This window comes from Drosophila navojoa, chromosome 2 (assembly GCF_054131105.1).
Source record: "Drosophila navojoa isolate 15081-1374.11 chromosome 2, UAZ_NAV_1.0, whole genome shotgun sequence".
NCBI classification, from domain to species: domain Eukaryota; kingdom Metazoa; phylum Arthropoda; class Insecta; order Diptera; family Drosophilidae; genus Drosophila; species Drosophila navojoa.
In genome coordinates, this window is record NC_142890.1 from 16,015,392 (window position 1) to 16,031,337 (window position 15,946).

The 15,946-nt window shown below is 36.7% G+C and overlaps 1 protein-coding gene across 11 annotated transcripts in view; it reads right to left on the minus strand.

The window, feature by feature from the left end:
• LOC108659685 (Lipophorin receptor 2) overlaps positions 1-15,946 on the minus strand; it is a 41,464-nt gene that overhangs the window by 23,355 nt on the left and 2,163 nt on the right. For 7 of the 11 annotated variants that reach the window (XM_089264605.1, XM_089264592.1, XM_089264572.1 and 4 more), the window contains exon 3: positions 8,324-8,467. In XM_089264605.1, coding sequence (XP_089120731.1) covers positions 8,324-8,467 — 144 coding nt within the window. Of the gene's footprint in view, positions 1-3,194; positions 3,513-4,858; positions 4,986-8,323; positions 8,468-15,946 lie in introns of those variants that run through there. The other 4 variants (XM_089264635.1, XM_089264611.1, XM_089264626.1 and 1 more) reach the window with 2 other exon arrangements.

Consider the following 15,946-nt stretch of genomic DNA (forward strand, 5'->3'; position numbering starts at 1 on the left):
GCACTTTGGCACACCTATTAACGGCGCTGAGTGTGTCGCCTTATCACCTGGCTTTGATTGCAGTGCATTGCTCGGCGGGGGTTATCAATGCAACGGCTGCAGCTGCCTCAAGGTTGCCCGCTGGCAACGTACCCAAGTCAAATAAGTAAAGCACGAACAAGTTGGCACACACACACAAAGGCATACACCCACACATACACACACATACAGACTCTGGCACACTTGCAAAACTTCTGGCACACACGCCCCCTTTCGGCGCCTCTATGGGCGCTCATTTACAGCGTCCGGCTTAAAGCAGCCGAAAAAAGTTATCTTGTCGCACAAAAAGTGTTCACAAGGCAGCAAAAAATCAAAAAATGAAAAGTTTTTTCCTTTGCGGTCATCCATCGATTTAGCGCATTAAAACTTTGCCCGAAATTTCCCAATTCCCGTCTTCCCAGTCTCCATTTTCCGTTTGCCTTTCAATATTTGGCTTTTGCCAGTGTCTGAGCCACTTTAAGCCGATTGTACTTTGAAAAAAAAAAAACTCCGATATTATATTGTTATCAGTTAATAGATTTTCCAAGAATCAAATTAAGGAACAACAAAAATAGAAATAAAAAATAAAAACAGTGCAGATAATTCTAGCTAGACTCGAAAATGCTCTATAAATTTCTACATTATTATGTTTATATAAATTTAATATTCTTCATCATAAAATAATTAAAAGAATTTTTTAGAGCTACCTAAAAAATTACAAATAAAAAAATATAAATTTCATTAGCTAACAGTTCTTAAGTGCTCTAGAATTTTTCGAGAGCATCAACTCATTAAACGTAATAAATTTAACATTATTTGATTATATTTCACTTTTTATCTAAAGCCGGAATTTTTTCCTTTTGGATCATTTGTCTTTGTGCTCTTTAATTGAGAAATATTTATCCACTGAATTTGAGCCGTGGCCCCTCTGCCCCCCCTCCCCCACTAATGAAGTTTGTCTGTTATTTGTTGTTGTTGTTGGGATACCGGACAAACATAAATTGAATTGTCCGTTTCATTTAAAAGACGGAAAAGGGAAGCAAACGTGCACAAATTTCATGTTGTTTTTCCTCTTGAGCGTACTTTATCAACTTTTGCTTTGCGCTTCGCCTTCGCGTCTCAATAAATAAATGAAAAATCTTTGCAAGGGAGTTTTCCTCTCTTTGCCATTGTTTACAATTGTTGCCGTTTGCTGTTGTTGTTGTTACGCACATCAGGCTGTTTCCTCTATGGCAAAGAGCACTAAAACAAGGCTCGTCCCGAAATTCCCGTTTGTTGTTTATGGCACCTTTTTCGCTTTATTGGAGTTGCGCGCTGCGCTTTGTCTTCTGCTTCAAGTATTTCAATAAAAAAAAATAACGAGATTTTTTTTGGGGTAGTTGCGGGTTAAGGGACGCATCATAAATCATTTGAAGAGGCTCTGGGCGTGAGCTTTGAGAGCAGGCCCTTCTCCCTAATGAGACAAACTTTTTTTTTACATATGCTCGAATCTCTGACGTTGTTGCTGCTGTTGTTGTTGCTTTAACTGTTGAATGGCCATAACAAATCGCTGGCCATTGGCAGCGCAAGTCCGTTAAAATTGCATTTTAAATGCCCGGGCAATTTATATGTTAAATAAAAGCGCCGGCCCGGAAGTGGAAAGCTTAGGCAAATTGAATTGAGTTTTGGCAAATTTGGCTGGCGCTGCTGCCTGCGCAGCTGCTGGCTGCTTAGCTATTTAATGCCCGGAAATAATAACTGTGTTGCGGCATATTCCAAAATCTGCTTACGCTATAATTTCGCTGGATGAGATGCTGCATAAGCCGCAGCTCAAGCGCTCTTAAGGTGCTTCGGAATAAGTGTTGGGTAAGACTAGCAGATTATCTGCTGTGCTCCACAAAATCAAGGAAAAAATGAAAATCGTTTAAGTATTTTGACAAGGGTTTATGCATATACTTAAAGCTGCTTGGAGTTTAAAGTATTTAAATCTACTGCTGAAATATTTTTCATAAAATATTTGAATGCATACAAGTGACAAATTTCCCAAGTTGTAAAATGTTTCACAATATTTTTATTGAATATTAATTTCCAGAGACTTTGAAGCTAGCCCAAGCATGTGCTAGACCCTTCCAGCTGAATGTTTGTCTAGCGAAAACAAAACCAAGAATCGAGCAAACAGCAATCCTTTGAAATATGCTGATATTTCTATAAATATATATTAGAGAGAAGGCGATTCAATAGAAAAAAAAGTCGAAAAAAAAGAAAATACAAGTGGCAAGAAATTTGCCACATTTGCTGACGTTCAACCTTTCGTTGGCAATGGCGGCGGCGGCTCCTGCGGCTGCTGCTCCTGCTGCTGCCGCTTAAAAGTGAGCCATGCATAATTTATGGCTTATAAGGCCAGCGGGAGCTGGAGCCAAGGATATGTGACTGAATTTATCTAACACTGGCAGTCCACGCATAGACATACATGACTATATATATATATATGTATATATGTGTGTATACCCACACACACATATATATAAAATGAAGCCAGCTTTGAACAGTGCTGTGTGGCTTATCAGCTGTCTTTTACATTTCTTTAGATATGTTCTACATTTTTTTTCCTTCTTTCTAACTGCATGAATATTTATGCTAACGATATTGAACGCCCTAGATATGTGCATATATGTGTGTATATTGGCTACTTATAGCACTTGTCTAGAAGCTGCTTAAAAATCGTGCCACATCGCTTTGTCGCAGCCTTGCTTGTTGTCCTTAGCTGTTTACGCGGCGTATGCGCAACGCGGCAAGCGACTGGGTTACTGTGCGACTGGGTTTCTAATGGCCGTTTGTCTATATCTTATTTGTACACATACACAGCTTGACATTATTTTTGGTTGCTGCAGCCACGCCCACAGGCTGTAATTGACAGTCGAAGTGAAGACGATAACAGTAAATCGAACAGCACTCGAACCAGCTCCCATCCTAATGCCTTTCAGCTTAACGAAATGAGTGGATTCTCTGTTAAGATCTCGGCTAAACTAAGATCTACATAAATATGTGAATATTGAATAGCGAAAGTTTTGCAAACAACAAGTCAGCTCTTAGTCTATATTAAACCATCCATGGCAGAAACTTTGGCCCCGTCAGGTGCTTAGCATGCGATTATGTTGTACTTTGCATGATATTTTGCTTAAATTATAAACTCATACCCGTCGTATCAATGGCGATGGCATATGTGTGCTCCTGTGCATGCTGTAGTAATCCGCTGATGAGCAGCAGCTGGCAAATCGGGTAGCTGCGCATTAGTCCCATGTTGCCAACTTTGCCAGCTGGTTTGCGCACGGCCTCAGACGTTAAATTGTATTAGATTATAATGTGGCCTAAGTGCGTGTTTGAATTATTCAATTATATTGCTGTTTCTTCTGCTTATGGCCGTTCTGCCGCTCGCTTGTTTTTCGTAATTATTTTAGATGACTTTCTTTTTATATTGTTCTTCGCTAGACAAAAGTTGTTGTTGTCAATTGGCGCTGAAAAGTAGGCAATACTTTTTATTTTGCGTACAAATGTTGGCCTCAGGATTTATGAACTTTTTTGTTGTAATTATAATTGAGATTCTCTTGGAATTGTTAATTATTATTTTTAGGTATTTATTATGTTAATTTATTACTAAAATATTTGGCAGTTATGCAAATTAAATTAAAAACAAATATTTTAATAAATAATTTATAATCCGTAAATTTTAGTGATGCCAATAGCAAAATAAAATCAATGCAAATCAAATTATTTGACAGAGTTCTTTTGTCAAATAATTAATTGATTAAATCAATAAAATTATGAATAAAAATTCAGTGATTTGATTTATCTATTTTAATTGCATATTCATTTGAAAATAATCTATTATTAGTATTTATCTTTTAGTTAGTCATGAATTGCAATTTAGTTTAATCTATTGATTGCATTATTTATAATTGATTTTTAGAAGGTTTGAGCTCTGCGTTGGGGATAAACATTTGCTTTCGTGCCGTGTTGCTTTCAATTAATATTTAAATTAAAATATTTTCTGTTTATTTTGAATGCCTTTCGCCTTTTTCCATTGATGCCCGACGCGTTTCATTCCATATTTATGTTTGCTCATTGCACTTTTTGTATGCAAACATAATTTGCTCTTATTTAATTGTATTTTAATCTTTCGTTGCTGTTGCGTAAAGTAAATGTTTTAATTAAGCTGCGGCTCGGCTCTATATTTGTTTAATAATTATCTTTATTTTTATTGTGAATTATTTTTAAGCCGCATACCCAAAGGATGAGTGTGCGTGTGTGTTTGTTTAATTTCAATTGCGCTCGTTATAATTTTGTTTGTTTGCCATCGCTATTGTTGTTGTTATTGTTGAATATTAATTATTATAATGTGACATCAATGCACTTAACAGATGCGTGGCCAGCAAGTGTCAATGGCAATCGCTGAGCAGATGCCAGGATATTTGTGTCAAGTTCATGAAATGCCAAACAAACGCCCGAAATCCAAATACAAAATATGAGTTCTGTCCGCTAAGAGCAGCTGCTAAGAGAAATCTGCGGCAAGCCAAACAACAAAACAAAACGACGCGCAGAAGCGTGAAAAGCCAAATGGCACACTGTAGGCCAAAAAAGAAGCCAAAGCTTCCGCCAAGCCAAAAACCAAAATTCTGTCCACTTCGAGTTGGCGCCAATGCGATGGCAAACAGAGCAAACACACACGCACAGCAAACTATTTGCTATTATTAATATTATTATGTATAATTTGTTGTGTTATTTAGCTTTTTTTTTAAATATTTTTAATTTCATTTATTTATTATCACTTTTCATGAATTTTGTTTTGCCTCATTTAATTTACTTGAGTCTCGCCTTTTTAGGCTCAGTTCTTGTTGCGCTCCTGTTCAGCTGGCTGAATGCTCGTCCTGCTGCGCACACACGTCCGTTTGAATGGAAAGTTCGTTGCCAACTGAACTTGAGCGCAACGCGGCGTATCGTAAAAATAGAAATCTGACCGCCCAGCAGCATCCAGCATCCAGCAGCATCAGGCAGTTCGGTGAGCGCTTCCCGAGTTTGCGCTCAACCAATGTTGATAAGAGCCCAGAGCCAGACACTCAATGCGGAGTCGAACAGCCAGCGAGTGAGTGCAAGAGTGTTCAACTGAGTGCATTTGCGGGTGAGTGAGTGTTTACGGCTGAGTCAGGAAATACTTAGCCGTTTGCTTATCAGGCAGTGGCTCACGCTTCTAAATGCTGTCTATATTCCTAATCATCTGTTATTTGTCAACAAAAAAACACATCTGTACGTAAACCCAAACAGATCAAACAAACAATATGGAAATGAAACTTTCTGTGCCTTGAACGAATGAGGTCAATATATGTCATTCATTTTAATTTAGTTTTAGTTTTAGTTACTCCAAAGTATATTACATTCAACTGAAATAAATTTGAAATAAGGATAAGCTAATAAAAACTAGTCTATATATAGGGTGTTCTTTCAGTATAGTCATACACTAATCTATTTCATATATGTATGTACCTATATAGGGTATATACTATTTGTGTCAATCCAGCTGCTCAACTAGCACTTGTACTAGTTTCGCTCATTTTTTGTTGTCCAATTAGCCTGAGACGCATTACTACTTAACGATAAGAAAGGCGATAAGAATGCATCTTCTGACGCAGTCAGACGTTTGACCCAGCAGGGCTGGCTGAGCGGGGAATACCGTATGTATATATACATATATAGAGCAATATGTTAGATAAACCTATCTACATGCGTGTATATATATATATTTAGGGGAAGTGAGTCAAGTTTGGACCGCTCTGTATCACAATACTTGGGAGCAACACCTCCCATTTACATCACTTATTCCTTTCTCTTTCTGCTTTTATGCATTTTCATTGATAATTGCCAAGTCGCAATTGTAAAGTGCGCGATAAGTCGGAGAGTCTATGGGGCTATATGTGCTACATCAGCGCTACAGCTACTTAGTGCTAAATGAATGACCTTACGACTTCCTTTTGCATCAGCCACAGACAATATTCCAATAGAAAATGTGCGATTGATTTTTGCGAAATTTGTAAATATTTTGATTATCTATGAAACTAATTTTGTTGACAAACAGTTTGTGGGAAGTGTTTTTTAATAAATAAATAAATATTTTTTATATATATATCAAACATATAGAAAAAATGGAATATATATATATATATATATATATATATATATATATATATATATATATATATAACAAATAATTTTAATTTAAAAAAAAAAAAAAAAATAGAAAAAATGGTATATAAATATATAAATATAAATGTTTATATATTTATACCATTTTTTCTATTTTTTTTTTTTTTAAATTAAAATTATTTGTTATCTATTTTTATTAAATATCAAATAAATAAATATCTTTGTTATTATTTTGAATACAATTATGAATTTGGTATACTGTATATAATACTTATTTTATATATTATTTATTTATTAATCACATTAATCAATAGGTGAAGCACAACCCTTCCTTATCTATCATATGTTTAGTATAAATATTCAAAGTCCATTTGGAAATAGTGTAACAGATTTAATCTCTTTCCAGAATTGTTTATGTCTCTGTATTTATAATTTTCAATAGCCAAAAGACAAATTTTTATTAAAGCTAGGCCCTCTTTCAGTTACAATAATTCTATTTATATATTAAATTATTTTATATATGATAATTCTATTTATGTATTAGATATATAAATAGAACACTTTTTGGAGTCGTATTTTTTAATTTAGATTAATAATTTGTTCTTTCAAATATGTCATACAGAGTTATATCAACCATTTGCCCGAAAAATACACTATTCTACTGCATTAATACAGCTCCCAACCTTATTTATCGAAAATCTATCGTAGATGTATTATTACTATCATCATTGTCGTGTTTAGCCACAGTCAAGTAAGCAAAGCTTTTTTCTGCTCAGCTCTGGATTTAACTCGTTTGAAGCTCTGGCTGCGCTGGCAGCATGATGCAATGGCTTAGTTAGATTGCACTTGACTTGTTTTAAATGCTCGCCAAATAAGACTCAACTTGTGCTTAGCTGCTGTGAGCGTCGCAAGTTCCCCCCTCCGCACTTGCCACACGCTCATTTGCTAAGCTCTGTGCCTCGCTCACAGCACAGCGGGGCTCAAGGTTCTTGTTTATGTGCAAGATTTCGTAATTACAGTTCAGTTTGCTGAACTTGGCTAATATCTTGAGCCAATCGAAATTATTCTTTAAAGTGTGTAACGGCAAATGGTTGAATACAAAGTAATATTTAATATGCTTGATTAAGTGGAAATATAAGTAAAAGCAACGATTTTATTTGTGTAAAATTTGTAAGATCAATAAATATCAACAAAATATTATATATTATTCTATTTGATTTTTTTTTAACAGATAATATTATTATATATTATATCATAGTATTCGTTCGCAAATTAATTTAATTATAGCACGACACTATATCTTTTCAGGTATACCCAACATTTTCGACCTCACTGTTTGGTGTCTAATTTAAGTACCATCCCTAAAAGTATGCAACACAAAATAGCAAAAGTGCTGCCAACTGGAAGCAACGAAGCACGAATAAACCAGAAACTGTAAATTAAATACGAAGAGCTAATAAAAAAAGAAAACACATACCTACACACTCGCATAAATTGGAGAGGGAGGGAGAAAGTGATAGAGGAATAAAAATATATCTCTGGATGAATTCAAATACCTACTATATACATATATATAAGGCTAAAAATTAAACGAAAACAAATTCAGTTTGGGGCAGTTGAGTGTCCACCTAACATGACACTAAATAAACAGCCAGTTGTTACTTACTCAACAACGAAGCCAAACAAATAGTGAAACACCAAAAACCAATACAAAGGCAAATACATACACACACACACACACACACACACACACATACCAGCACACACAAAGGCACACGCACAGCAGCTAAGTAAATGGTTAGCTCTGTGACATTTTCTAAATTGAAAAACTACAAAATGACTGACAACAGATTATAGTGTGAGAGAGAGAGAGGATAGATTGAGTTGGCTTTTGGGTTGGTCGGGTGGTCGAGGGGTCGAGGGGCGGAGATTGCAGTGCACAGACAACAGCTGTAGCCATTCATTCAGGTCCACAGCCATGTGTCTTGACTTTGGCCTAGGCAAGGCTTAAACTAAAAAATTGTTTGCACTTTGCTTTGCGCCAGCAACACTAAGGTTGAATGAAACCCATTTGTCTAGTGGCAGCTCCCAAATGACCTCTGCACGTACGGCAAGTGTAGCTCAGACTTACCTTTGAATTTACATTGCTCGATCAGCTCGTCGCTGTGATCCTTGCAGTCTATCTCGCCGTCGCAGACGAATCGAATGGGTATGCATTCGCCGCTCTGCTTGCAGTGGAACTGTTTCTCCTCGCAGTAGTGTGGCAGGCTTTGAGCTGGAGAAAATGAGAAAGAGAGAGAGAGAGAGAGTGAAAGTGAGAGTGAAAAGAAGATATATGATAAATCAAATGCATATTAATTCATTAAGTTCAGTTTCTGCGTGGCCTAATCAAATTCATAACTAACATTTAAGTTGAAAACTTTGGCTCGTTAACAGCGCTGCGAACCGCACAATGGCGCACATTAAAATTGTGTTGGGTAGAGGGGAAGTGCGGGCGGGACTGGGTCAGAGGCGGCTTTTGTGGCTCTCCAGCGTTGACAAGCTTTAAGACCTTTCTAAGGTCGGGGCCAAAAAGCTGACAATAAACAAAAAACTTGTAAATAATAAAGTGTGGCATCCTTGTGCGTGTGTTTGTGTGTGTGGGTGTGTCTGCCTGTTCTGTGTGTTTGTTTGGCTTGTATTTAGAAGGGGCTAACCGCAAAATATGCCGCCATACACAAAAGGACACAAATTTTTGAAATTAATAAGCGCAAATACAATGCGAGCTTAAAGGATGCCTGCGTGTAGGTGTTTTGAGTGTGTGTGTGTGTGTTTGCGTAGGTATCTCTCTTCCACTCTCATGCTGTTTAAGCCCACAACTGGGACTCATCAATCGTTTATGGCATTTGCCTGTGAGCTTTGTGACAAACTCGCTTGTAAACAAAATGGCGTCAGTCGTATTTCCGTTTAGCCATAAAATAGCTAAAGTTTCAACGGCTTACGTAGGTGAATGTGTGTGTGTGGCTGGGTGGATTTGCAAATTAGCTGTGTGCGTGTGTGTGTGTGCGCGTGTGGATGTGTCTATGTGTGTAACAGCTGCTTAATCCAAAACTGTTTCACGTTGGCAAAACCATATGCCATTTGACATTAAACTGTGCTCATTCAACACAAATTGATAATGGCTTAGGCGATTTGCAAGTGATGCAGACACACTCACACACACACACACATGTTTAATTGCAGGCAATGTCTGCTTGCCTGTATGTGTGTGTGTGAGTGACACGACATTTCGAGCAAAAGTTACTTCATTATCGTGTGAAATTCTGAGCTTGCAGCAACTAAATGTTATTTTCATAAACATTTTTGAACCTGTGTGCCTTTAATTAAAGTAAGCTCTAAATACGTATTTCATGTTTCATTGTTAGAGCACAGAATTTCCTAAATATAAACATAACAAACTAGTAGCTACAGCGAAGCAAAACTTCTGCTACATGAACTAGTTACACTTTAATTAAAAACTTTATAGATGTGTGTATATTTATTATTCATATGTAGTTTATTTTTATATTCATCATGATGCGCTGAGCAAAAGTCGCGTGAGGATCATCTCAATTATTCAAAAGCGGCGCACAAAATTACTATAAAAAATTGAAATTTATTTGGAATATTTTGATTTTTTGGTGCATGGCAAATGCGTTTTAATATGATATGAAAAGAGTTTTTCGCTCGTTTTATTGTGTGAATGCGAAAATGTTGCAGCTATTCGCGCTGCCCATCTCTTTCGCTCTCTCCCTCTCCCTCTCTCTCGCTATGTTTCTCTAAAAGCGCCTCTTTGTGTGTGCCACGCAATTTGCATTTTAAGTGAGTCGTTTAGTTGCTTAATTGAAATTGCTCTACAATATCTAGATGAACAATTCGAACATACAAATGTATGTCAGACCTAAACACAATGGTCAACTTAAAATATATGCATATACATACATATATAAATCTGCATCAGAATGTGATTTATTTAGATTGATATGAATGCGAAAAATTTGGATTGGTTATCAAGTGAATTATTGGACTCTATATAAACCTAATCCGAATTCTCTAATTAATATATCAAAAGCATGAAGCGAACATAAATATGCATTATCTAATCTTTAATTTCAATGACATTTGATGTTAATCACATATTGCGCATTCTTTATAGATGACATATCCCATATATCAAGATCAAAGTTAATAAAGAGCAATACTAAAGAGCATACATCCTGTATAGTATTGCTGAAAGGACTATCTTTCCCTCTATATACACATTCCAAGTTTCAGCACACAGTTTCCGGCTTTTTATATCTGTCAATTGAACCTCTCACTGATATAAATGATGATTGATGGCGGTTGATTGTAAATATTGATTCAATTGCCAATTTCCTGGCCTTGAAATCGAAATAGTTTTCATTTAACAAGCGTTATACGCCCTACGCCCGACTATCTTTGCCCTTCAGCAGCCACAGGCTGAATAAATTAAATTACTTTCCGACAAGAATTTAACGCAACTTACAGCAAACCACAAAAGCACAGAACAGAAGCCAATTTGATTGACAAATGCTGTCTGATGCCTCGCATCTGATTGAGGCGGCAATTAAGTGCGTGCAGGTTCATAGCACAGCCAGTCGAGACCAAAGATCCATCAAACAAATGGAGGCTCGGCCTCCTCCCGGTGCGATTCTCATGGAAATTCGCGCCATCAACTCAATAAAGCAGTTTGGCGACCGCAGTGGGGTCTGTCGAGGAGTAGGTACTTATAATAATAAACAGAGAAATCAGCGCAAAAGTCAATCAATTGGTTAAATCAATAAAAATTCTTTGCGAACGCGCATGGCCAGGCGACTGCCCATACATATCTACCGACATTTATTCAGGGGCATAGTTCAAGTCATAATTATCTAGCTAGAGTTCGGCAATTACGTACTGACATTACGCATCATTAGGGCGCACTTTGCCCCAATCACCCGTTCACAATACGTGATAAGCTATCGTTATATATTTTCCAACTTTATTTTCCTCTTTGGACTTTATCGTGTTTTATTCAAGCACTCGAAGCAATGGTAAGAAGAGTATATTAGTTTTAGATAACATCAATTTGCGAATTTTTTACTATCGATTTTTGACTGTTTTTTTTTTAAGATTTAATTTTTATTGATTTTTTTTTTTTTATAGTTAATGGAGCTCGAATTATCAGTCTAGCGAAATGAAGGCTAACCAGATTATTATTCTTATCAAGTTTTGCTGCAAAATAGCAGTTGAGGTGTTCCTAGTAGAAGCGTGTTAGCCCAGTGATAGCTTATCAGCTGAATTATGTAATTATATTTACTATATGGATAATTACAATATGAACCATGAAGGAGAAAACTCCTGCGTATCGCAGTTTAGCATGCCTAGCAGTTACTATTAAGCAATATATTACACTAATGATAGTTTAATGAATGGAAATATTTTAATAACGTGAAGAGAAATAATTGTCTATCCATTGCATCACACGTTGCGCATTTGTAGTAAAAATTTGAAAATTTTTGTTAGCTGTTATCTCTTAATTGTTTATCAGTTAATTTGTTTAATTTTTTTTGTATGCCTGCTTATATTCACTGATAAACATTTTGCCTGCAATTACGATAAACAACATAGTATATTTGTTTTTTTTTTTTTTTTTTTTGTGAATTGTTGTTAGCCGAGCTATAATCATGTGAATCGTGAATCGAAGGTTTGTGTCTTGGCTAACCTGCCATTATGGCCAAGTTAATTATATGGCTGGCTTGAGTTTTTTAAGAGAGTTTTTTATACAGTTTCCATTTTTCTTTTTGTGTTGTGAAGCTTCAAGTCGCTCTTCGCGGAATTTTCGCTCTCGCTCTCGCCAAACATATGCGATACTTAGCGTCAGTTGTGTTTATTTCGAAAAAAGGTGGCCTGATCTTTTAATGACGTCAGAGCCAACAGTTGCCATAAAAAAACAGTTGTTTGGCCCGAACAAAACTATGAATCAGCAATGCAATTTGAATACACATTCATGAATGTTCATCTGTCCCGCATTCGCATGATGATCGAATCGTGTTCATCGATTTGAACGACGTCACAAACGAACGCCTCCGACCATAGAGGATTGCGTTTTCGAATTAAAAGCAAAATTAGTACCGACGCTTCCACATTGTATATATATGTAAACAATGTCGTCGAGTCATGCGCATATCTCTAGATACACTTGCCAAAACAAAATGCGAAATAGCTGAAATCACGCCATTTTTCTATTTATTATTTCTAGCCCATTTTTGTGGCATACGTGGCGTATGCGTGTGCCTCTAATGCGGCCACGTACACCTTGATGAATGCAACTGAGTGTAGAATGTGGGTAATTTCATAAATAAACTTTCGCATTAGAAGAGAATTTGTTTGGGGTTTCTCATCAGCCTTTAATTACTTGGAATTAAGTCACTGAGAAATAAATTGTTTAGATTAGATTACGACTAGCATAGTTACTGTGATTAGTTTGTTTACATTAGTTAGGGGCTGACTATTACGTGGTCGTCTTCAGATTTTTGATAAAGCCCTTTCAACTGACTCATTGCTCTTATCCAAAATTGTTTTCCAAGTATTCTCGTAGCCTGCGAATTTCTTGATATTGCGTAATTAGAGGTCGATTTGCTGAGAAATAATAGTCGACTAGAACATGCTATGCGATAAAACAGTTGATATTATAGGATTGATTATATATATAATCATAAATATAATTGTAAGAGTATTTCAGCATTTTTTTGGGTAACGAATTCGCATTTAACTGTAATTTCTAGTAATTTTCATATAGCTGCAAGCTAAAAGGTGGGGTATATGTTAGGAAAATCGATAAATTATATGTAAGTGTATGTCAGTGTATATCATATGTTATATATTCAAATGCATATTCATTATATTGAGCGTAGGTCAGGCCAGATAAGCAGCTCGTGCAGTGAGTTTTTTCACCTATTTACCCATTTCACCTATGCAAATTATATCTACTTATAATACTAGAATTTGCACAGTTCCAATGACTTATTCAGCTGGGATCCATTTCTTGGCTAAACTGTAAACTTCATAGCCAAATAACTAACTGGGCAAGCTGTAAGCCATTCGCTTTAAGCGCGTCAAACAGAGCTGGGTTGCTCACTCTCTCTCTCTCTCTCTCTCTCTCTCACTCTCTCACACTCTCATGCATATATATTTCAATAATTGAAGCTAATAAGTGGGTATGAAAAAACTTTAGCAACGAGATGTTTAACATTGAAATCTTTACAATAAGATGATTGCATTGTTTGCCGTTGTTGTTTTATTGTACATATTGTGTCTGTTATGAAAGACTGCGACATGTAGCAAAGTGTGAAGTGACTTTTCCAACTGTGTGTGTGTGTGTGTGTGTGTGTGTGTGAGTGTGTAAATGAGTGTAACTTGTAATACACAAACAATCGCCGCATATTGTTACACTTTTTTGGCTTCATCAGCCAAAAGTTGTTTCATTCGCAACTTGTTTTTTTTTTTTTTTAATTTTGCTGCCCATAATTATGCCTAAGGTAAAATGCGTTTTGTAATTAAGCTGAAACGGAAATGCATAAACAGTCAGCTAGCAGCAGCAGCAGCAGCAGCAGCAGCAGCGAGCTGGGTACAGTCTGAAATTAGTGGCCCACAGCACGTGCACATTTTTGAGCATAATTAGCCAAGTTAATTACTGAAGTCTGGCCGAGGACGACGAGTTCTCGCTGCAAGTTCTCATGCCTCTGCTGCTGCTCATTTTATGATGATGCCAGCTCGAAACTTGTTTAAATTCGATTTTAAAATAAATCAGCGTTGTCTGCCCTTCCCTTACACTGTCCAACTGGAGTGAATTTCTTGTTGGTTTTCGTTCGAATGTGAATCTGTGCCTGACATTCATTAGACTGTTCGGAAACGTGCCGGGAACTTCGATTGGTTTTGCGGTTTCCAATTCGAGAGCCAACCAAATAACAGTTGACAATTTTCATTTGCCAATTACGAGTTGGCCAACACTTTCGACAGTTGCTGAAGCAGCCGCCACTTGCAGCTGCCTGCCAAGGCTAAACGTGCTGCGAGGATATGACTAAATAATAAGCATCGAAATGACATTACGAAAATGTCGAGATTTATTTAGATTTCGTTTCTTCTTAGAATACAGCCGGATATTAAAATAGGTCGTGCAATCAGTTGTTCCAGTCTTAAATTTTGATGGGGCTCAGAAGCGAGCATGGCCACAAAACTTGATATGAGCCAAGTTCACAAATTTAGTTTATGGCATCAAGTCTGTGTGCTTGTGAGCTAATGGAGCTACCTCAGTGACCTCTCACCTGTTTCATGAGCAGCCCAATTGGGTTAAGTGATATTTTTGCTGGCCTTAAATACACTTGGCCTCTGCCCTTTGGCTGGCTATATTTGGGCTTTGGTAAGTCATTTTAATACTTTTCGATTGCAAATCCGGCATGTAAATTATTTATAGGATCGCAAGGCAACCAAGAAGCAATGCTATTATTATTAGCCTTTAATATAGCCCGAATGTGACCCAGTGACCGGCTCGAGCCTAATGCTGTCTGCTTTTATAGCTTTAAGTTTTAACCTCTTCAAGCTTTTGTTTTGCACTCCAAATTCGCTGTGCTTGAGATCATTTTGCTTAAGGTTAGCTCTCGACAAGTTGAAGGCTTGTTTCATATTTGTTTTATAATTATAAATATATAAATGTCAGTCGATTTTGACTGATGCAAGTGTTTAAAATCTATGTATACATATACATATACATATAAATATATTTGTTTGGGGTTTTTGCGAATGTTAATCATAAAACGGAAACGCAGAAAGTGGATGTTTGAGTGCATTGAGGTCAAGTTGTTCATTAGTTTTTAACAGTTTTCAATAACAGCTCTCGGTTTTTAACACTTTTTTTGTAGGTTTCTTTTAAACCGATTGGTTTCATTATATGAAGTTTTTTTTGTTTTGTTTTAGTGTTTTTCTTTTATAGTATAACTCATATTGAATTAGATATACTTTCAGGAAGAAACTGACGAATAAAGAATACTCTTTCTGGGAGTTCCAGCTATAGAAATAACAATAAAATTACGCTGCTAGTTACGATTTAAGTATATACTTCTTTCGATATTTGTATATATATTTCAATTATTCACATTAGTCTGCGTCTTTTAGCCAAGTTTATTATTTATGTCTGGATCAGAGAGTTGAGTTTCTTTAGACTACTTGACTGAAGTTTCAAATGTTTTAGCTGATTCTTGGACAAGCTTTACATAAATATTTATGCATTGAAACTGGTTCGGATATCGCGGGCCCGTCATATAACAGGCGTAGCGCTTGCTTCGCTTTTCAACACGTGCGCCCGACTTCAATTCGATGTGGGCCTCTCTCAAAGCAAAGAGCAACAACTCCAAAAATACAACAACTACAAAAATTGAAGGCAAACTCAACAGAAGAGCGAGGGAAACCAAAGAAACCAAGAAACACTTGTTGCTCTCTGCAGCCGCCGAGGTCTATGCTCTCGGAAGCCAGATGCCGGCCGGCAGCAGAAACTGAAGAAACATGAATTGGAGAGGAGCGTGAGAGAAAGAGAGAAATGGAGAGGGAGAGGGAGAGCGACTTAGGAAAGTAAAAGGTAGACAGAATGTGAGTGTGTGAGACGTCGTGGAATGCGGTTGGAGCATAGCTTTAACATGGAAACACATGCGATATGCCGCGTCAGTTGCAAGTCGACGGC